Source organism: Rhyacophila brunnea, unplaced genomic scaffold (assembly GCF_057557595.1).
Source record: "Rhyacophila brunnea isolate RB1 unplaced genomic scaffold, BYU_Rbru_1.0 scaffold_20, whole genome shotgun sequence".
NCBI lineage: Eukaryota > Metazoa > Arthropoda > Insecta > Trichoptera > Rhyacophilidae > Rhyacophila > Rhyacophila brunnea.
This window is the reverse complement of record NW_028232860.1, coordinates 32,589,266-32,613,563: the sequence shown is the minus strand read 5'-3', so window position 1 is coordinate 32,613,563 and position 24,298 is coordinate 32,589,266. Positions and strand designations below refer to the sequence as shown.

The 24,298-nt window shown below is 34.4% G+C and overlaps 3 protein-coding genes across 9 annotated transcripts in view; 1 reads left to right on the top strand and 2 right to left on the bottom strand.

The window, feature by feature from the left end:
- Positions 1–1,043: 1,043 nt before the first annotated feature.
- On the bottom strand, positions 1,044–12,122 carry LOC147071541 (uncharacterized). 5 transcript variants are annotated; one of them, XM_085948353.1, is made up of 6 exons: positions 10,487–12,122; positions 8,563–8,727; positions 6,573–6,851; positions 4,587–4,896; positions 1,945–2,207; positions 1,044–1,620 (listed from the first exon to the last, which is right to left on the bottom strand). In XM_085948353.1, the coding sequence occupies exons 1-6, from the start codon at positions 11,356–11,358 to the stop codon at positions 1,188–1,190; spliced, it is 2,322 nt and encodes a 773-aa protein (XP_085804479.1). In that variant the 5' UTR covers positions 11,359–12,122; the 3' UTR covers positions 1,044–1,187. The 5 variants fall into 5 exon arrangements, with proteins under 5 accessions (XP_085804479.1, XP_085804480.1, XP_085804481.1 ...); XM_085948354.1 differs by having other exon boundaries at positions 1,951–2,207; XM_085948355.1 differs by having other exon boundaries at positions 4,587–4,881.
- A 4,638-nt stretch (positions 12,123–16,760) lies between these two features.
- Positions 16,761–24,298, top strand: part of Coq6 (ubiquinone biosynthesis protein COQ6, mitochondrial) — an 89,359-nt gene continuing 81,821 nt past the window's right edge. For both annotated transcript variants that reach the window (XR_015070820.1, XM_085948358.1), the window contains exons 1-3: positions 16,761–16,976; positions 17,707–17,897; positions 19,342–19,596. Coding sequence is in view for 1 of the 2 variants with exons in the window: in XM_085948358.1 (XP_085804484.1) it covers positions 16,781–16,976; positions 17,707–17,897; positions 19,342–19,596 (642 nt within the window). In the remaining variant the exon portion in view is untranslated. The remainder of the gene's footprint in view (positions 16,977–17,706; positions 17,898–19,341; positions 19,597–24,298) is intronic.
- pyx (transient receptor potential channel pyrexia) overlaps positions 21,163–24,298 on the bottom strand; it is a 52,154-nt gene continuing 49,018 nt past the window's right edge. For both annotated transcript variants that reach the window (XM_085948351.1, XM_085948352.1), the window contains one exon: positions 21,163–23,102. In XM_085948351.1, the coding sequence (XP_085804477.1) occupies positions 22,761–23,102 (342 nt within the window). In that variant the 3' untranslated portion in view covers positions 21,163–22,760. The remainder of the gene's footprint in view (positions 23,103–24,298) is intronic.

Genomic DNA, 24,298 nt, shown 5'->3' with positions numbered 1-24,298 from the left:
GCAAATAAATAATCCTCATTAACATACATATTTACGATGCGTTAATTTTGGCATATAGTCTATAGCCTCTATGAGAGATAGCAGTAGACAGCTTTGGAATGAAGCTAATAACCAATAAGAAGAATATCTATAAATAATAATAAATACACACACGCCTGGGCATGAACAAAATATTTTAAGCCTATTCCGTGCATTACTATTTGTAGTGCTGTCCTCAACATAGAGCCTGTAAACATTAGACTCAGATTAGAGTAATTCAATACATAATTACATCTTTCTAAGTAGACATTTTATAGAAGGGGTTACCAATATTTTCTAATGGTTTACATCCAATTGTAGAAAGGTTTAATGAGGTCAGCAATTCTTATGGCTTAAAAATGAACCTCAAGAAAACAAAATTGACAACGGTTTCAAAAATAGACACCAAACACTAACGCAAGTTTTGTTATTAACAGTGAAACGATTGAACGTGTGACTGACTATAAATATTTAGAAACATGGTTCAGTGAGAAATGAGTCCAGTCTCAGGAAGAGATACAAGAATTGAAATAACAAGGGCGCCTTTCTCCAAATGAGTTGCCTCCTTAACAATTGAAATCTTAACCTAACTCTGAAACTGCGTATGGTTCACTGTTATGTTCTCTCAATCCTTTTCTACGGTATGGACGCTAAGCCGGGAGATGTCACGTAGAGTTGAGGCTTTCAAGATGTGGCTGTATAGACGCATCTTCAAAATTCCTTAGACAAATTTTTGAAGTTCTCAATCGATTCGAAAAGGACTGAGAAGTTCTGCATAGTATCAAAACCAGATAACGACAGTACCTCGGCCATACTATGATAGGACAATATTACGGTATTCTCCAACTTATCATCCAAGGAAAGATCAATGATATACGTAGCAGAGGACAACAATTCAATTTATGGCTGAAAACTTATGTGATTGGTACGAGTGGAGCTCTACTGAACTGTTTCTGGTAGCAGATGATATAGCAAAGATCTCCCTGATGGCGGCTGACCTCCGGGACAATAAGAAGAACGGCATAGTAAGAAGATCAACATTTTTTAAGCCCTAATGAAATCTGTTAATACAAACCTCCACAATGTGAAGGCCCATATGATCTTATTAGGATCGGACATGGTTAAAAAAAAATTACTAACAATGACATAAATACCCAACAATAATATCCTCAATCACCATCATGAGAATCTCCAGCAATACTCTCGGGAATATCCTGCGAAGATTTTGATTCCTTATCTTCATCATCGTTATCGTCATCACTATTCTTGTACAAATACTCTTCAAAATCACCGATTGTCTCAGCTGTCTCATTAATGGAAACCTTCCTCGACCTATTCGGAGAAATAGCATTCGGAGTCAAAACTCTTTTGCTTAACGCACTCCTTGGCTTTGGTATTCCATGCCTCATGACGAGATCTTCAGATATTTTCATGTCGGAGTACGGTCTGACACTTTTGCGCGGACTGTAGGTTCGTTCGAACATCAGAGGCTGGCTGTGCACTCTGCCATACATCAATTCCATGTCGTGCAGGAATTGCTCTCTCCGGAGACGTTCTTCGTCACGTCTTGTCTGCACTCTCATCGCTAAGTCACCGGCTTGGCTAAAAATAAGAGCATATTGAAGAATTGTATCATAAAAAAAGAAATTATTTATAAAAACAAACTTGTTGATCTTCAAGAAAATATGATATAATTTAGCATTATTATAAGTTTTAAGTTATGTGCGACTACGAAAAAAGCTATATTAAATGCCATATGTGAGATGCAAATTTTGCAAGCTAGATACTTATTTAAAAATACTATATCTGGCAAGGAAAATGCTTCATATAACTTTATCCAATTTTATTGTCAAATAGATACGGAAAATAATTTTCTATCAGTTAAACAGATGTCACTGTTTAATAAAATTATTGTTTTACAAAAACCTGTACTTCAGGGTATCCCAGGCAGGCTTTCTTCTCAGGATGCTGTCTCGCCACCTCACTTCCGACTGATATCGCTCCTCTTCCATGCGCTTCAGAACATCGGCCTTCATCTTGCGCTTGGTGGATTCAATTCTTAAGACAGCCGCCAGATTAGACCGGTTAATGGAGCAAATTTCGTTGGTGGAGTTGGAACGGTTTGCTGAACCTGACGATGAGGTGGCCGTCTCGCTGCTGTGGGATCCGTAAATCTTTCTCAAAGCCTCCTAAAATAATCACATCATTAAAAGTTTAGACATATACTTACAGTTGCAAAGAAAGTAGAAAACGTGCGAAAGGTAGTCATAATTCGAAATAGTTAACTTCTGCAGAAGTATGTGGCAACACAAGGCACATAACCGAGAGGAGAGGAATCAGCTAGAAGAGTCCTTCATTCAACAGTCAATATATTCAGACAGATGATCATGATTATATTAATTTACTTCATTCAATAAAATATGCCTCCACCAAGAAATTATCAACAGTATTATCATGGAAAGAATCCTCAACTAATATGAATATTAATTGTATCACCAGTTTACAGCCTGTAGAGTGTAGACCCATATTATACATACAAGCTTTGGAATAAAAATGATAACGTACCAAAACATAAATAAAAGTAATTGAAGACACAAGTGGATGAAGGTGTTATGTTACATTTTATGACAAGGTCTTTTTATTGCGTGGATGAAGGTGTTATGTACCCATCTTTCATGTGGATGTATCAAACATCTTTAAAATTTTCATTGGTCTTGCATTACAGCAATGGATGAAGGGACTATGTTACTTTATTTTTTATTTGAAAATGGATAAAGGTGTCATGGACTGTTAACACCTTTTATTCGTAATAATTATCACAGTTTTGTCGCATGGATGAAGGTGTTATGTTGTGTACATAGCTCCTTCATTCACGCCAGTGACTACTAACTGTCACTTCGTTGCACACAGTAAGTTGACCGTGTATTAACAAGTTTGCTTATTATTGCGATTTATCTGCTGTTAAAACCATGGATACGTATTCCAGAGGTAAAAAACTACCCATTGGATATAGCTTTGAAGCAAACAAATTCTAAAAAAAATGTTCCAGCAGAAACTTGTATGTTGTCCTAGAATTCTAATCTCAAAATGCAACATTTCAATAGTACTTCAAATACAGGTAAGACGATGGAAAACTATTTTTTGAGCTTATTGACAGTACTATTATGTACTTACGTAATATTATTATAATGATGTAGTAAGTCTTTAATTTTATGGAAAGAAACGTCGCTGGTAAACTTTTGATATGCATGTTTTTATTTTACATTTTACAGATGTTGAGCCATCTTCTTTGAAGATTTCATCAGACAGCTCGTTAAATCAACAATACAGTGTACTTGGAAATTCCATCAGACCTCAAGACAGCACCAAGGTCAGACACAGTGACTATGATATACAAAAAAACAGCGATGTTGCCGAACCTAGTAACAGGCAAATACCAGAAGACAGCCGAAAAGGCACTCCTGAAAATAGATTTCATCATGGCAATAGGGGAAGTTCAGAGATCTACAACAGCTCCCTGTTAGTTGAAGTCGATGAGAAGATCAGTGGAAAACACCACATAATTATATGGACTAACTCTTGTCAAGGCCAATATAAGAATTATTCTATAATCGGTTTATTTCAATACCTAATTCTGAAGAGTTACTTCATTTGTATTGATCATAAATTTCCCGAAATTGGTCGCACTTACCTAGATTCTATCAGAGACTTTGGAAGAATTAAGAAGGTTCTACGGAAACATGACACCATCTATGTAGGTACCAGAAAAGTATCAGGAAAAAATTATCTCGGTGGCTAGCAAGAATAATAAGGTAATAGATATGGGTCAACATTTTCGTAAAATCGCCAATCTGCTTGATAAACTTCATCTGGCCAATAGGAAGAAGGATGAGCTGAATGAAAAAGTGAGGTTTAGGGATGGCATTAAGTGGATTAGAGTTGAAGAGTATGGCTCATATCTCTACAAAGAGTCATACGACGAATCGATGCCTTTCAAAAAAGTAAATATATTAGAGAACATGAAGATAACAGAACCACCTCAAGATCTACAAATTGAAAGATTCGGTGTGAAGTATCGAAGTCTTTCAGACGAAAAATGAAAAAACCTCCAGGAGCAACTTTAGTTTCTAAAACCGGAATATTGGCATTACTTTGAATCTGTTATAAAACAAAAATTATTTTACTTGCTAATAATAACTACCATGTATGTATGTATGTTTATTCATGCACATTATTTTGTTCAATTAAAATGCTATATTCAATAAATAATCCTTTGCACCAATTTGTTTTATTTTGTTATTTTTTCTAGTGGATGAAGGTGTCATGGACACGTTTTTATAAATAAATTACACATTTGAACATTTTAACAAACTATTTCTGACGTTAGTAAAATTATGTGATCGTTACTTAACACTTGAATACATCACTAGTTAAATTATCCTCAACTGAAAAAAATATATCAAAAAAACTTTGACCTCAATTTACTCAAAACTTTGATTTTGTAACATAACTCCTTCATCCACTTGTGCCTTCAATTGATCATCCAAAAATTGTCTGTCAGTTATTACCTTATTCCTTCTCTTCTTGGCCCTCGGAAACAAAACTCGTGTCCCCGACGAAACAAATTCATTCTTCAGCTCTTCAAACTCCCGATCCAACTGGTCCTGGCTCCGCTGCCTGCCACTCCTAGACCGCCTTTTACTCTTCTTCTTTCCACTCTTATTTCCATCCGATAATACATCAGGACTGAGCACATATTTCTCACACGCTACGGGAGAATCCAGTGAGTTGTTCTGGTACTTCTCTCGCTGAGCCATAGAGGGCGGTAATGAGCTCGCCTTGAGCATTTCCTCAGCTCGGATCCTGCGATTTAGAGCTCTGCAATATTAACAAGACAGTCTTTCTGGAATCTTCCAGTCAAAAATGAGATGAATGAAATGATGTGACTATGTATATTATTGAACCGAAAACCACCGGTTAAGACTCAATTTGTGTCTACGATATTTAATAAATCGGAAGCATCAGTCGTTTGTTCTTCCAAAGTGAACCGACCTGCCATCGGTGATACCAATTGGGGGGAATGGGACGACTGGCCTCCGGACAATTGGACGCCGCACTGTCGTAGACACGTGTAGACGAGGTATTTTAATCAGTTTCTATCTACTACTTAGTAGTTTGAATTCATTTTACTCTTAACATAATGTATTCTTTATCGCGGATTGAGAATTACCATGCCTAAGGCTTTATATAAAATAAAAAACTCTTTTTTCGTTGGAACTTAAAAATATGCACAATTAAATCATTGTTTACGTCTGCATATTTACATTCTCACCAACTATTAAATCATAATATAATCATTGAAATATAAATAATAATATTGAATATTTTTTTTTAAAGTACCTATAAGTACCTAACGTCTATTTATTTTCGAATTCCGTGGTGTCCAGTTGTCCGGTGCCAAATCGTCCTAGACCCCAATTGGGCGGACAATACCTATGTTCAAAAAAACTTCAGATACCTACCGATATATTCCACTTGCATGAGAATAAGTTTATTTTATAAATGCTTAAACGAGGGTCTAGGTAGATTTGTGGGCATTCCTAAACTTATAGATACCTCAACCTACCCACAACTCATAAGTGTCTCAACTGCTAGAAGAAAATTGTTCTCCTGGCGAAAAAAGAAAGCAGTTCTAACTTCTACAAACTAAAAAGACAAAAGATCTACGATATTTGCAGACGAATTCATATGGCAAAAAGAGAAGGATGTCACTAATACGCAACTAATATCACTGTTAATCTGATCACGACATGGGGAGCTAAAGCCTGAAGCATGTTACATTGCCTTGACCTTGATGTTGGTCCAACAGACGTCCTAAATATTATTGGATGCGACTGTAGTTAAAACCCTTTCTGTTCCACCATTTGGTGTTGAAGTTATTGACGTCTGTTTGAAGAGGAAGAGGTATGATAAGTATCGATGACAACATTAAGATTGTAATTTGATGATTTTTTTGTTTGTGACAAGAAGTTATGCAAAGAATATACAATGAAATTAAATATGTCAAAACCCTTGAATGGAGATGGGCTGCACTAATATAACTATAACTCGTATAAAGTGGTAACCGAGGGATACAAGATATTCATCTGGTGACATTATATTATATCATTTGTGCATGTTATATGTTCTTTAAATTATGTCTCTGTTTACATTGATTTACTTATGATTCATGCGGTGTTACAAACGTCTTAGGGGCAAGACACATGGCGCTCAAAATCGAGGCAGACAATGGTGTGTCACCGCAGGTCATACTCAATTCCAAATGTATTCCAATTGGACACATTTAAAGTCAAGTAAGAGCTGCATTGATGTTGCTTCGATTTTCAACGTTGCATGTCTTGGCCCTAAAACTTGTAATTATTTGTAATATTCAGGCTTATAAATGAATAAATGAATTGAAATGAATGTATACTTAGGATCCGTCTTCTACAGAAGGACTTTGGTCATATCTGATTATCATTGAATCTGCCAAATAATTCACGTGTACATCTTACCTATAATAATTGTCCTCGTTCATTTTGTCGTAAATATAATTGCTAAACAGATTCTTAGGCACCGGCTTAGCTTTGAACTGCTTCTCTTTGAAGAGTGGAGACTCATTGAGGGGGCTGGTCATGGTAGGGGCAGGGGCGTGTGCTAACTGAGGGTTGGACCGGCACAGCCTTCGACTCTCCTGGAACACACCTCCCATTCTCTCCTCGCGCTCTGTGAACGTAAACGGCTTCATTTGGGCTTGCAGCTCGGCCGTCGATTGTAGTTTTGATATTGACCGTCTGAAATTGAATATAAACGAGCTCTATGATCGAAAAACATCACAACTGTTCAGATTATAAACCTACCATCAGAAAGTGTTAGTTCCAAACCATTACAATGTGGTTCTGCCACCAATCGATATAATTAGAAAATAATGGTTTTAGAAGAATTTAATAAACATTGTATTTATCACAATTGAACCTTATTTCAATATGTGTGTCGTCCGCATTGCACACGTTATCAAGTATTTCTCGGTATGGTAAAAATAAAATTATTCAAAAGTTTACTAATCCCTTACCACAGATGAGAAATGTTTTCATTTCAAAAATTTGGTTGTAATAACAATCAAATCTAAATAAATAAATATAAAACGAGATAATGTTTGATTTTGTGGATAACATTTTGGAACAATAAAATCAACATGACAGAGTAGGCATGACCCAAGTGAGAAAACCTACAGAAGGTGGCATGTCGAAGTGTAGAATGTGCGAGTGGTTTACGAGGAAATACTTAGCGCACACATAAAGCAGATGCTTCCATAATTATATTGTATCATAGTAGTGAAATGTTTACATTTTGTCATCTCAGAAAGTACATTGACGTCATATTTTTGTATTTAGTTTTCTATCTGGACACTAACCACCACAGAGTGGTCATGCAGAATCAAAAATTGACACCAACCGTATTCTTTGCTGCTAATGCAGAAAAACATCTACCCAGAAAAATACTCATCTCTAAACAAATGACTCCTCCAGCGATAGTCAGAACTAATGAATTAAAATGCTACTGTTTTTTTTTTTCGACCATGTCCGATCCTAATAGGATCATATGGGCCTCCACAGAGTAGAGGTTTGTATTAACAGATTTTGTTTTTACGAGAAATGGATGTCAGCCACTTGCTCTACCTATTAGGTCCATACCCTGACTCACACACAAGTTGAAAAACAATATGTGTACTTGCCAGACCCAGGATTCGAACCTGGGACCCACGGCATGATAGTCCAACACATAAGCCGCGCGGCCGCCGTGTACTTAGAACCGTGAATTAGAATGCTACTATTTAGCATTTATTTAAATCAGTAGGTTGTTTTCAAATTTGGTCAAATCCACTTTTTGAAGATATTTTCATTCCTCCTTCCTAATAATTGGATATGCGTTTACTAGAAATACACTTTTGTCTCTATGATCACTTTTATAGATGTTATCTGCCTTTGCGATGAAATTGGTTGAAATGGATTTGACGCTGTATTCCACTATCTAAAATTAGTCCCATATTTAGTATTTAGTAGGCTTCTGAAACGAATTGATGTTAAATTTGGTGAGTTCTGAAAATGACATAATGTAAAACACTCTTACATAAATTACCTCTTAAAGTATAATAAGTAAATTAAATACAAAAATAACGCCACGCTTTGTATAAAGTAAATGTATTTTAAATGATAAAGGTAGCAGTTGAGGGGTTGCGACATGACACTACTATTACAAAATCAGTAATGTCATCTGTCACATACGAGACATTGTCTTGAGTATGCATCGTCATTGTAATGGCATTAGTATAATTATGCCTGTGGCTGTCACCTATCGTGGTCACGGTGCTCCAACGTCTAGCTTAAGCGTTTATTAAAACCAAAATATTAAACAAATAAAAAATGCGTAAATAATAAAAATGAAAAAACAAAAACCTTAAATGAAATTAAGTGCAGTTAGGGGACAAGGTTCAAAACGTAAAACCTTAATTCCTGGTCCTCCATAATCTTATCGTACAAAGGTATTCTGGATTCTATCGGAACGGGGTTCGCTTTGAAATGCTTCCTCTTTGTGTTGTTTCGGAGAATATTATATTCCAATTCTTTAGATGCTTCTCGGAGCTGGCTCAGTATCCTATTTTCATCATCCCTATAAAGTATATTAAATTTAATACATAGTGAATGAAAAGAATAGAAATAATTCTGCTTCTGAAAGTAAAACGGAAATAAGTTTCAATTTTTTTTAAATCTGTTGAATAATATGCCAAATTAATCATTATTCATAAATGAGAAATTACAATTTCACATGCAAAGTTGCCCAAAACTCAATTCTTTTTCTTTTCACAGTAAATTGATTATATTTTCAAAGAAACCTGTTATTGTTGTTATAAACAGGTATTATCCAAATGATAAATAATATGTTACAGTTTCCCTACAATAGCTATGTACCCACATTTGCATTATAATGTGAATGCTTTAATTCCGGTTCTAGTCAAACATATTTCATATCCCAAATGGTCAATGTATATAGTAATTGATAAAACAATATCATCAATCCATATCAAGGTTTCAGGGTTTATCTTGCCAAGATTTGCACATTTAATAATTAATGGAATTGACTGATCGATTGACTGCATAAGCCAATTTCAGTTAGTGATCGTCCATATATGACGCCATGGCCTATGGGGGAAGGGAGTCTGACACAGAACAGATTAATAAGATAGAAATGTAATAACCATTTGCCATGGACCAAGATTTTGAAACCGGCCTTGCTCTATTACTCTTATAAATCGCGAGAAATGCAAAAAGCACCAGTGTCCTAAAATATCAGCAATATTGAATGTGCATTTCGTTTACGTGACATACTTTAATATATATTAATTATGATACAGATGTAACTATGTAAAATTATATATTCGTTTCAAGTTTATCCCATATTTCCCACACTTAAAATTTAAAACACTTGATCGCAATTAAAAAAAATATTTTCATATTGTAGCCAAAATGTTAAAGAAACCGTTTTTCTACTAGCTTCTGTAGTTTCCCCATCAAAATAACTGATACAAACTTCACTTTGTAACGCGTCACATTACAATGCAAGCTCAATAAATTGCTCCTTCATCTCATTACAGTTTGTATGAAAATTAATAGAATAGGGTTCTCTCATAATGTTATATACAGTGATGCCAACCGTACTATAATTATAGTACAATACTATAATTTTAATTCCGCGAAAAATGTTAAATACTATAATTTTACGCCAAATATACCAAAATACTATAATTTTAAAGGATTCAAGACGAAAAATGTTCCTGTACTATATTTTTTTCAGAAATACTATAACTTTTACGCCTTTGTACTATAATTAGCATAGAAGAAGATGGCAACACTGGTTATATATAACCAATATATTAGAATGTGCCAGGAATTGATGTTTGCCAGCTATTTTAATGTAGTTTCAGCCGTAGACATGTTTTATTTAGTACATTTACTGTACGTTTATATTTCCCGCAATTTACGTGTCAAATATTCAAAACACAATTAAAATTACTAATCCAATTTATTTTAACACATTCAAATGCGGGTTATATTTATAGACATCATTACTGCAGATCCCGAGACCAATGACACGCAACACAATGCGTTGGTGTTTTGTTTTGTGTTTTTTCATTCAAATAGTGTCTCAGCAAATAAAAACATTGTCAGTACAAAAGAAAAGAAACATTCCCAAAAAGGGGCGACACAACATGCTCCAAACCAATTTGTATAATTTAAAAAAAAAACAAAAAAATAATAATTTTCAATAGGTTACCAGTTTTCCCTTTATTTACGTTTTTTTGTCAGTCCCTTCAAAAACATAAAACCGGGATTTCACTGAATATTATTCAAACTAATTTTAAATTAATTACCTCTCTGTCATCTTAAACGGCTGGGACACCGTGAAGACTCCCTTCGGCGACTGAGTTGTCAATGATTTTTTTACAGGACTCGTCGGAACACTGTACGACTTCTTGGACGTATCATCATTGATTATCCAACTATTACCTAGCGACAAATTAGTATCATCTCTATAGGAACATCTAGTGGAAGTATAATTCTTTGGAGGAACATGTAACTCGTCATTCCAAGATATTCTTGAACAAGCCGAGTTGTTTCTTTTGCTTTTGTTGCCGCTCGCATCCTTCACTGGGCTATTTGAATACTTCACCATGTTCTCATCGAAATATTCAGGGTTTGGCGATATTTTAACTCTATTTTTGGCAATATTTTCAAGTGACATCATCGATTCTAAATCTGAGTTAGTCTCATTTGTCACATGAAATTCGGGAGTTGCGCGAATTTTATGAATATTTTCATTACAGAGGTCTTTTTGCTGCATATAGTAGTTATAGTCTGTCTTTTTTTTCTTTGGAGAGTGCAATTCGGTGAAAGTTTTACTCGAACAGTCGGTATATTTCTCAGCATCCATTTTCTTTTGATCGCATTTAAGCATCAATTTGTGCTTGTTTTCTCTTAACGTTTCTAACTTCAAATAGAATTCTGTATTTGACAAATGGTTAACATCACTATAATCTGGAATACTTTTATAAAATTCACGAAACGAAAGAACATTTCGGTCTTCATTTTCGAATTTCTTCGATGCTGCTTCATTTAGTTTCTTCGTTCCGCAGAACGATGCCGGTAGATTTCTCTCATACATCGCAGAAGGCAGTCGATTTGAAGGATTTACTGGAACTCTCAGACAAGAATTTCTAAAAACGGTATTTGTATGCTGTCCCATCTCTTACTAAATTCACATAAATCTAATATTCAGACAATTTTTTGGCAATTATATAATATTCAGAATGCAAAATCTTATTCTACATATTTTTTTGGTCCACTTTAAAGGTGTGTATTTGTTATTTTACATTTCTATTTCCATGGCAACCGATTATTGATTTTATTTAAAATAGGACACACCAACATGAAATTCTTTACAACAAAAAATATACCTACATCCAGTTGAACTCAAAAGACATCAAGGCCTTCCCAAACAGTAAAGACACTTTGATTCAGGTTATTTAGGTCATTTAGGAGGTAATTAATATTCTACCATATACTTAAATGCCAATTGAATCAAAAGGTTAAAAAAATATAATCTATAAAATATATAAAAAGATCTCATTTTATTGTTGAATATGATTTTAAAGTTATTGCTAATCTCATAGATTTTTTAATAAATCATAGCTTTAATGCATTTTATAATTGATTTCTTAAGAAACATGAAAATTTATCTAAGTAACTTGAATCATTTTATTCATTTCAAACTGAACTTTAATATCGTGACCATAAGGAAATTCTTCTGGCACAATTTCACCCCTGGTAATACTTTTTTTTATACATTCTATTAACCCTTTACTGCATGATTTTTTTTTTTGAAAATTTTTATTTTTTATTGGTGTTAAAATGCCTTGTGAATGAAGGAAAAATAATGAAAAAAATATTTTTCTAAAATTTCATTAAATTTTGTATGTTACTGCGTGGTGTCGCAGATTTACGACATTTGGAAATCTTACATTTTAGTATGACAAAATACAAAACCAAATGAAAACAATTATAAAAAACTAATGTACACACCTTATTTGATGTGTAGATATTTTTATTCAACCAATTTCAATCTTCTGTATATTTTTTTTTATTTATTTACAAATACGGATTTTTGCGTACATACTAATTCGTCAACTGTCAAACCAGAAATGCAGGGACTATAATGCAGAAATGCTTTATTTCTTGAAATGTCCAAACAAAATCGGTAAAGTAGGATGTTTATGGTAAAACAGTTTTCTAGGCATCGAAAAAGGATAGTATTTGATAATTTACACAGATGGCATTGGCTATATCGAAATAGTTTGAAATGTCGCAAATTTGCGACACTATGCAGTAAAGGGTTAATAATACCACAATCACAATAATATGTATAACAATAAAAATACAATAGGGTAGATGGGACAGTTAGTTACTCATAAAAAAAGATTGTCCAATGCCATAAAATTATTAATTTCAGGTACTTCAAAAAAACCATTCTCGCTATTCTTTTTTGGTTGATCTATTTTCGCTTTCAAATCCTCCAATCGATACCAACTACCCCGGGGTGGCTTCGCCCATCTCCAATTATCGCCGCTCTTTATCATATCTTTGACCAGGGCGGCATTTTGGTGTATTTTTTTTATCTTTCCCGGACAGTACCGACCTGAGCGTTTGACCACAACAAATTCATTCACTTCATAGTTCAACTCTTCCACTTTTATAACGGTACACTCATCATTGTCAAAATCAATTGAAATTTCATCGATGACGCTATCGCTACATTCATCTGAGAGATGAATATTTTTCTTATTTTCAGAGACAAATCTGGAGCTTAATACTTTTTTTGAAATTTTTGTATCTACGGCGGTTGATAAAGTATCTACTTCCATTTTACCTGACCGGAAACCTGGCAGTTTTCTTTGAATATATTTCTTCGGTGGATCATCATATTCAACTTTTAGGCAGAGAACACTTTTTAGCTGAACTTCGGTTGATTTCATTGGATTCATTACTCTCATCTTCGATTGCCTGAACGCCCCACGGAAGGTTTCATAGACGATACAAGTCTTCCGGCACCATAATAAATCCATTGCATTGGAAGCTAAATGATTAAGAACAATATCTCTATGCAAAGGATATATACCACACCTTCGAAATCCAGATTTAATATTCGACGCAGACTTATCCATGAAATTATGCAATAATTGTTTAACAAAATGAGGAAACTTAACTTCCGGAATGGTTGGAAATTTACTTCCATAATAAGAGTTTTTCCAAAGATCAAGTAACTTTCTCCATTCTCGCCTTATGGGTCTAAGACATCCTGTATCGAGCGGCTGCAATAAGTAATTGGCTTTCGGGGGTAAGGAGATGAAATAAATATTGTTCGTTTCACATCGGGTGATTATCTCCTCATTTAAATGGGAACTGAAGTTACTGTTGCAGATGATAACTTTTTTTACCATCTTGCATTTTTAACAACGGAAACAAATGACATATGAACCAGTTCTCGAAACATTTAAAGTCAAACCAATCAGACTTTGTTTGCTGGTCACGAGCATTTTCAGTTGTACTATCTGTCCAGTTTTGCCAAAATTTTATTTTCTTCGTGACTCACATATATCGGAGCCATGTCTCCGTCAGCGTTCCCGCATAACATTAGTTTAGTATACGGGTTTGGCATCTTTCTAACTTTCTCAGGGTACTTCGCCCGTCTTCTAACTAAAGCATTCAACGCTTCCGGATCGTCTACGAGATTAGTCTCGTCGAAATTCCAAATATTACACGGCGGAATATCGTCAATTTCATCCTCCAACATATCAAAGAAATTATTTATCATAGCTTCATCAATATCGTCCGTGACTGATTTAAAATTTTTACAACTCTATTGTGAAGTGCTTTTTTGTGTCTCTCAGTAAATATATTTACCCATTTTACATCCGGCATGTTATTTTTAAATATTTTGATTTTTTTCAGTTTTTTTGTCCAAATATGGATTTTAGAATGACTCGCAGATCCTTGCTCACTAGAGGAAAAAGAAGTATTGGAAAAAAGATTATATTTTTGATGAATTTCAATTCTTCTTTGTGTGAGAATACTCTTTTCCCACCTTTGTCTTGTTTAATCATTTCCTTTAAATGGGTCATTAGTGTATTTCTATGTATGCCATACTTTATGGCAGCAGATCGAATAGATAGTTTCTTTTTCTTTTACTTCATTGAGCGCTTGATCAAAAGTTTCCATCGAATAACTTCGGTAATTTCTTGAACCCGGTTTACGTACATACGTACGAGGCATCTTTATATTCTAAAACAGAAAAAACAAAATTTTTATTTTTAAATATAAAATAGAGTGTGTAACCTGCGGCCTTAGAGTCACATGCAGCCTTGCAGGTTAATAAGTCCGTCCTCTCTGATGAATCGAAACATTGTAGGACACAACATTATATTAATATGTATTTTTCATCTATTAGTACAGTCGAGCTCAGTTATTACGAACACGGATATAGCGAGATCTCAGATGTAACGAGAAAACATTCGTTGACATTTTAGTTTATTATTTTCTCCATACATTTATTCACTTATATAAAAGCTCCTTATCTGATATACCGAGCTAAAATATTGTCAAAAATTTTCTTAAAACTGTTAATGTGTGGATCGTTTAAAAACACTTAGCACTTAGACCGTAAGCTAAGCAATAAAATCCGACAGACATGATTCAGCCGGGTTCGGATTACGTATATGACACTAGTTAAATGTCTAAGTACCTACCTGATTGGTGTTTTCGCTGACAAGATTTGGAAAAAAAATCCAAAGTTTGTGAAGTAAGTAGGTACCTACCAGCGTTCATTACAATAAACAACTTCTTTTGTAGTTTATGAATGCCTTGCTTGTTTCGGGGAAAAATTCTAATTGTGTATTTTTGTTTGAATTGCGACTTTTTGTGTTATGTTTATACATATTCTCTGATATAACGAATAACGCTTATAACAAACAAATTCAGTCGGTCCCATCTTCTTCATAATAACCAAGTTCGACTGTATATTACTTTTAATATTAAAATAAACATAAACTTAGAATAATATTCGATGAAACAATCCACCCCAACTAACGGTCACAAATAAAACTCTAGTCTTATAAACTTGGCGTATCACCGTAAGGTTCAATAATTTTGGTGCGATATAAGACAATCGGAAGAACGCCAGAACACGATGTAATAGACTTCATGTAAGTACAATCGACCATAGCAACTGTAGCAATCAATACATTACCCCGTTCTAATTCCTACACATGAGAATAAATCCATAATAGCTATTCTGACACTAGTAATGCTCATAATTTGGTTCTTGTTAACTTCCCGCTATGCCACGACAGCCGTTCTCCGTCTCAAATCCAAGTTCAAATTACCTTTATAGCGCCTGTACACGTGCATGGAATTACTGTCGGCAATCGTGCTTATTTTAAACTATCATGACAACAACTGTTTACACATAAAAGTGCTGATTGTCTCTCCAATCTCATTCTTCAAGAGTAAGCGAGATGCGAGGTTGTCATTTTATACTACTATCTACAGTTGGCAAGATTGCGTGCATAAATCAAACAAGATTGGAAGATTCCAAACTGTGATGATTTATTGTGCGCAAGTAAGATTATTTTCGATCTGCGCCTGCGCAGTAGAGCGATCGTAGCGAACCTGTCGGCAAAAAAACAAATTACTTACTCATTTTGAGCTCCGATTTTCAATACGACTTGTCAGATAGTAGTATAAAATGACAACATCGCGTCTCGCTTACTCTTGAAGAATGAGATTGGAGAGACAGTCAGAACTTTTATTTGTAAACAGTTATCGTCATGACAGTTTAAAATAAGCACAATTGCCGACAGTAATTCCATGCACGTGTACAGGCGTCATAATACATGTTTCCCCATACATTTTCTTACTGTGCACAGTACTTCCATGCACGTGTAAACGGGGTGTTAGGAATATGGAAAAACACAATAGAATATCCACGTTTTTGGCAACGCACGATAATTTTTTATTTTTTTTTGTAATATTGGATTTTAACAAAAAAAGTGCACATTGTGAAGTTTCTTGATCGTGGGCTTATTGGTTTTTCGGTAAACTTATTGCGGCCTTACAGTATCGAAATGTCCGAACCCCTGGTATATAACAACATGAAAGTGGTTGGCATAAAGTCACCCCGTCAGATTTGGCAATTTTAAAGACGATCATAATATTTTAACAAAATGGTAGTTTGAGATCTAATATTATCCATTGCGAGAATAAATAAATGTGTAATATTCAAATCACTTACATTAAAATGAATCCTAAGGTAAAATTATGTGTGATAAAACTGCTGCCACACAATTTTATTCATCTTTCTTCTTCTTTCTGTCAACTGACATTTGACAGTCAGGTCAGGGATGCCAACATTATGAATTACGTCTTAGCTACGTGTTTATTACTGATTTTTTTTTAAATATTTTTTATCGTTATCTTTCTAACAACAAACAATTTATTTGACATTCTCTTTTCACGTTTATTATGCATTTTCCATTATTATCATAATGATTGGACAATTATTTATGTGGTCAACATTGTCTGATCTGTCAAAATAATAAAAGTAAACAAAAAAAATGGCGGCTAGATGTCTTTGCCTGACCTCTCGATCTGTATCACGTTTATTACGTCAAAATCATGTGAAATATGCCAGTTTATCGCAACGAAATCATTCGACGGCAAGTTCGGTGGATAATTTTGATAAACAAACTGACTATGATATCATAATCGCCGGCGGAGGAATGGTAGGATGCACTCTTGCTTGTGCTCTAGGTTAGTTGTCAAATTAAATTATCGTACTAACGCTGTTGACATATTACTTTGGTCGGATTTAGGGTTGACGATAATAAAAAGAGGACATATTTCATAATCAGCACCCTTCCCATAGTCCAATGCCTTACGGGGTCTCCGGGTATTATAATTGTTACAATAAGTTAGCCATCTAAACTTGCTCTAAAAGTTAACATGGCCAAGAGAGGTACTGTTAAAACATTGACAGTAAAGTTCAGACAATTAACTTATTGTGACAATTAAACGTCTCAATACATAAATATGATAAACTACCCCCGATACAGCCTTGTGTAGTATAGAATAGATGCGCAGATAGTAGAACAAAACTGATGATGATTATCCATAGATGTAGTATGATTATCATTATTCTTTTTTGTACTGAAGCATACATGTATACTTTATCTTATGTATCAGGCATGTTCAACTTCAAGTTACTTGTAATCATGACCCCCCAAGGGGGGCTGACAGGGCCCTAGCCTGAGGGCCCGGCGTGGCAGGTCGACCTGTTAAGTGAGATAAACACACATCACAAATTTGCTCTATTGGAAAAAAAGTCATCTGCGGCACTATTTTACTTGAATAATTTTTAATTTTTCAAAAGGTCTGCTTCATGCAATTTTACTGCAATGACTCAGTATTTTGTAACCACGGGCAATACGACTTTTTGGTATTTAGAGCCTTAATAATTAATACACGTATTCATTTGTTTTAGCCAAAAACACTAAATTATCATCACAAAAGATATTGCTGCTGGAAGGGAGTCCGGAAAAGAAGTATGCCCTCCAAGAACAGTACAGCAACAGAGTATCGGCACTCAACCCCAGCACCAAGAACCTCATGAAGACAATCGGTGTCTGGAAACACGTTGAGAATATGAGGCTACAGCCTGTCAAAAATATGCAGGTCAGTTACTAATTCATTATCACAATATCCACACAAAATATATTTTTTACAAAGGTAATAATGTAATAAATCATCCTTCATCACCAAATCCATTATCATTTTATGATTGAAAGCAAATAGTTTGGCAGATATTTTCAATATTGTTATACATTACGTATTCTCTAGTGCACATGCGTGTCTCAAAAAATATTCAATGACATGTTAAAATGTGCATCAGAATTTAGCCAGCAATTTGCGCAACCAATGCCGCGCCTTGTTGCTCGACCAGTCGATCTTTCCAGGAGGATGTCAGCGGCATCCAACATCTACCTACTAAAGACACCTGGCGGTGTTATACAAAGCTTGCAAATCAATACACTTTATCGTTTTTTATTCAATGCACCTACTGACAGTGGCGAAGGCTCCATAGTAGACGATTATTTAAAGCCTACCTTCTAAGAAAAATAGATCTTCAAGTAACTAATTTAATTTAAAAAATAAATAAATACACAGAAAAATCTATCCAATTCAGAGTCATCTATCGTCAGAATTTAAAAGTTTTATTTTATTTAATAAGGTTAAAACCATATACCCATACTAGCGCCGCTTGGATTCAACTATATTATGAATTAATTTGACCCCTTTTCCAGATCTGTTTTGTATGACTTCAGTCTCATGGCGCCAACCACTCTCTGGCTTTTTATTCCGAAATAATAAGTTGTTTAGCTTGCGCTTAAATCGCTAGGGCACATTTATTCAAAATAATTATTAATAAGATAATTTAAAAAAAAATTCTATGGGATTCAATCACAAATAAATATTGATTGTTAAAAACATAAAATAATTTATCTCGCGATTTTTATTTATAAGTCTGTGTTTTAAATATAGAAGTATTTTAAAATGTCTAGTTTTACGGGTTAAATTATAAATTGTTATGGAACATATTATACACAACAACGTAGGTATGTTACGTTTATAAATGTTTAGAAAAATACATAATTCAAATTAATTGCTTATTTATAAACTAATTGAGCTTTTGAAATTTCATCGATTTAGTGTACCTACTCTCAGTAGTAATATTGGGTTATCTTCTTATTTCCCGTAAATATATCTGACAGCCGTGGTTACTCCACAGCCTACCTCTTTCCAAAATTCACCCTTCGCCACTGCCTACTGATAATGTTAAAAAGACAAAAAGTATATAATGTCAAAAATAGACCTACGATTTTTAAAAAAATGTTAAAAAATGTGCATTCGTTAAGGACTCTAATCTTATTATTACAAATAATTTAATGATTATTATGTATTATCATTAAAAATTCTCTCGGTGTCAAAAAGATATTGCATAATTTTAATGTATTTTATATTTAACATTAATTTTTCTAAAAAATAAAAAAAAAGAAGTTTAGAATAGCAACCCGATAAACTCCACTCACCTGCATCTTACCTTTTACTTTCTCATCAGGTATGGGATGGCTGCTCCGACGCCATGATAACCTTCAATCGTGACAGCATCGAATCGGACGTTGCATACATTGTCGAAAATGATGTCCTCCAACATGCTGTGAATACAGAACTTACCTCTTTGGATATCGCGAACCCGGTGAAGGTGGTGTACAGCTCAAAGATTGCATCCTACGACCTGCCGACAGATGTTAACGGGAAGGAACACTCTGTTGTGAAGATGGAAAACGGAGACACATACTCCTGCAAGCTGCTTGTGAGTTTTTTTTTTTTTGTATATTACGTCTGGTATTGTTTGGCGATTTTCTGAGTTCTATGTCCTAGTGCAGACCTATATACATTGTCACACAAACAAATAAACAAATATTTAGATAAAACCACCAACATTTGTATAAAAATTAAATTAAAATACCCATATTTATGGATTTTGCCATGGATCAAAAACATATTTTACTAAACATGTATACTGACAAACAAGCGAGTGGTAGTAATGATTGTGAAGCGTGACTAATGTTTCAAATGCATTATCGTCATGTTGTGTGCTGTCACAGTCAGCTGCCGCTACGTGAAAAAAATGTGCAATGTTTTTTTTTTTGGTATTTAAAATTTATCAGACTGATGCTCCCATCCCGTAGTAAAATTTGAACCTTTAAATGAACATTGTCAGTTTGTAAAATCTGCCGAAATCGTCAGAAGAATAATAAGGTCACCTCATGCGAACCGCACTACATCGGCAACTGCATGACTCAATGAATGTTTTTTATGTGGTTCTGCATGCCTACACATTTTCGACTCATGTCAAAATCGCGTGTTCTTTGTTTTTAGTGATGTTCTCTGTGGATTTTCTATTATCTATGGTCTGCAGGTTGGAAATATTATCTTTTGAAAATATTATCTATGGATGCAATATCGCAAGTAATTTTAACGTATGCACACATAGAAACTGTTAAAATTAATTTAAATTCGCATGAATAATGAATAATAATTCAAAATACTAATGCATTAGAGTTGGCACTTTCCATCATTGAATTTATAGAGATGGTGATTGTTTAAAATATTCTGCGGAATGACGAAACAGTAGACTAAATTTGTCATCCTACCAGCATGTGACAGTACGTGACGTGATCATGATGTAATTGCAGCATAACAGTCTGAGAAATATTTAGTGCATTATTTGTTCATGGACATTGTATCGACACAATAGTTTACGAGACAGATGTATAAAGTGTGGGCTAGGCTTAACCACAGATGTTGATGAAAAACCTTCTTCGTATATGAAAGTTACACTGATCGCAACATGGTCAATTTATACATTGACGACAAGGCATTCTGAATAGCAGGTTCATTTGTTGCAAGATTCACACTTTGCTCAGAAATTTATTTACTTGAGATGTGCTTGAATGAAAATGTCTTGCATCAGTATCACAATCGTAAAGGAGATGTATCTATAATTTGAACCATCAGTATTATGGTATATTCTAAATAATCTAAAAATGTTTCTATTTCGGTACCAGTAGAGTAGACAATGTTTCAAATAGTCAATATATGTAGTAAGTAGTTGGGTAATAATTCAATAATTTATCAATTGTTTTAGTGAATCTAAAATTGAGTCGAAATGCTTGCGGTTTCGACAGATAATGATGATAATAGTGTGAACATTGCTACAGATTAATGCACAATGCGAAAAGACGACCGAGAAGCTAAATCAAACCTTCAGTGGTGAAAAAATGGTGATTTAAAGTTATCGGTACATTAGTGCCATGCGGGGATATACAAATATAATATTATAATAACTACATAAATAAAAATACATTGTAGGAAGGGTAATAGAAATTTATTCTTTTTAATACAAATATTATAAAACAAAAACTAATATAAAAAATATTCATCTTAATTAATCCAGTATTGTGACATGAGCCGAATAGTGTAACGTAACATGTTTGCTTAAAATTATACTATGCGTCTATGTAAAATGGCCTAAACCCCAAAGGTTTCTTTCATATTGAAACTAAACAAATGGATTTGACTTTATTCACTATTATTGGTTCAATCTTCAATTTAAAAACTATACAAAATATGTGCTTAAATGTTAAAAGAATTATTGCTTTTTCTTCTTCTTCTTCTTCTTGTAGGGTTGTCTTCTATCAAAGGTTGGCGTTTGAATAAATGCAGTATATATCCTGGTCCTCTGCCAGTCACATTGGTTACCCATCTTGAATATTGAGCCAATTTATAAGATTACATAGTGAGTAAAATCTTCTTCTGTCTATACCTCTGCTGGCCTCTATCTCAGAGATCATGCTACTCATTACGGAAATATGCAATTTCCCTCTGCTTAATTATTAAGTTAGCGATGGTAACACATCTATATTATTGAAGTGATCACGCCCTGGGATCTTGAGTATTTTTTGAAGAATCCACATTTCTTTTCCAAGAACCTTTGAACATCAAAACTTAAAATCCGTATAACAACACTGAATGGTTGTTGACTTCTTGTAAACACTATAACAGCATTAGCTGCCGGTAACATCACTATTAGCCGGGATCGATCCACTACTCAATAAAAGCCTCCTTTAATTCCTTCCGCTTTTCTCAGATCCTACTTCCTATCTGTTCCGTACTTCGTCGAGTATGAGTTTATCAATAAGGCCAGTTTTGGGGCCTTGCCCTTTCATAGTTTAACTCCATTTAACTTATCGAGCTACATGTTTAGTCCGTTGTCCATTTTATGAAGTCGGTGATGTCTATCAAATCGCATATTTTTGTCTGCTGTCTTATCAATCAATCACACAGTTGTGTAACGAACGTTACGCACTCTCCGTTGTCTCAGGATAGTCACAAGAGTAAGCATGTAATTCCTATTCTAATTTTTTATTGTCAGGCCTTGGTAAGAAGGAGAACATTCGTCATAAAACGCTGCAAAAATTTTAGATATACCGAGAAATTGTCCCACGTAGAAAACTATCCCAGAAGGTCAACCGATATAACCCTCGGTTGGGCCATCTTAAATAAATAATAATTATAGTAATTTTACAAATTACTAGTGCTTGATGGGACAATAATTGCCCCACTCTAGATGCTATACCTAAGCTTATAATAGGACCTCTATATGTTCTTAGTGTATACAGAATCTTGACCTTGCTCGCTAATTTAGCCATTAGTTTTTTTTAATACATTTTATTTTTCCACTCTTCTTCAGACCTAGGGCTTTCATTCAAGCAGTCAAACACCGAAATCAGTTCAGTAATTTTCACAGAATTTTTTCTAAGGTATGGTATTATATATATATATATAGATGATACCATCGTAGGTATTAAAGAATCTCTAATGAGGCCCTAGTCTATGACTTAAATCAAAGAGTTTTTATTTTCCATATGTACAATCGTTGAGTTTGTATGTTATTCAATGCCTCCCCGATGGTCAGCTCTTGTGGCGTTTATCTAGTAGTTTACTAAGCAGCACCTCGATTGCAGCCAATCGATCCTCCAGCTTGTCCAGTTTGGCCGAAGTGTCGTCTGTCTTAGTCTGCTCCAAGTTCTTCCGGTTGGTAATGAGAGGCGGAGGGAGAAGCAGCGTCCGCCGCTTGGCGTTGGACACGTCGGAGGTGGTCCTCATGCGGGGCGTGGAGTCTTTAGTGCTTAGCCGACTCCTCGGCTCATACGTGGTCTCGCCGAAGCAATAGTTATTTCCTTTGCTCTTCCGGCAGAGCTCCTTTCTCTCCGCGACCAGTTTGTAGATGGCAGATATCAGTTCCTTTGGAATCTGGGAATTAAAACATAATATAATCATTAAAAAATACATAATTTTGAACAACCTCAGAAACATGCTGAGGTATTAGAAAAATCATAGAATAAAATAGACAGGATGGGATTCAAACTCACATCTTTTAAATTCCTAAGCCATGGATCGACAACGCGGAGGATATTCAATGCGCCTTACCAGTATTGCCAACTCTTGTCAATAAAATATGCTAATGTAGCCATTTGACTTAAAAGAATGCAAGATTTTTTTTAAATCTCATAAAGAGTCATATTATTTCCTCATACTAATTTGTCTGTATACCTATAGCAAGGCTGCCAATAAGGTCGATCGCGAAATGATCTTTGGTCGATCGCCAAAAATATTTTATTTATTTATTCATAAATTGGAAGTATAATGGGATTTTATTTATTATACATTTCTATTATCCAAATTTTTAATTATCTAATTCTAACACCATAAAACAGATGGCAGTAATGCTACCAAATATAACCAACATTTGGAATCATGTTTGAGAAATGGTTTGAGTAATTACGCCCCCAATTATACAAAATTATAGACACCTTACAATGTAGAAGTAATTCAAGCTCGGTAGCATCCGGAAACTCAAAATAACATGTACGTATTCAAAATAAATAACTATAGTTATGTAAATAAAAAAATTCTATGTACAACGCTTTATTTGATTTTCTTAGTAAGATTCTATTTTGGTTATAAAATATATCTGTTATGTTATACTATACTTATACCTATATATTATTATATTATAATATGTCATCAATTTCAGAAAAAGTAGATCGCGGATTTTTCTTCTCCAAAGTAGATTTATGTAAAAATTTGTTGATATATAGTAAAAAAAACTCGCATGTAGCACAATTTTGTTTGTAACTACAAATGTCCATAAGTAGTGCTGGCAGATACTACCTACATATTATTAAATTATTACATTTTTACCTCCATTATGCTATTGATCCATTTTACTACTAAAACGTCAATTACATTGAGCTACTTTACGAGCTGTTTGTTGGCGAATTTAAAAGCGGGCGATTCAGCTACTGCGATTATGATGATGACACACAAAACTTTCCATTCGCTGAGAAGCCACAAGCCAGCGACTATTTTGGCAGAAAGTTATTCGTTTTTTTACCGGGAGGTTGCTACTGCGCAGACGCAGTAGGCCCACACGCCGGCGTGTAGCG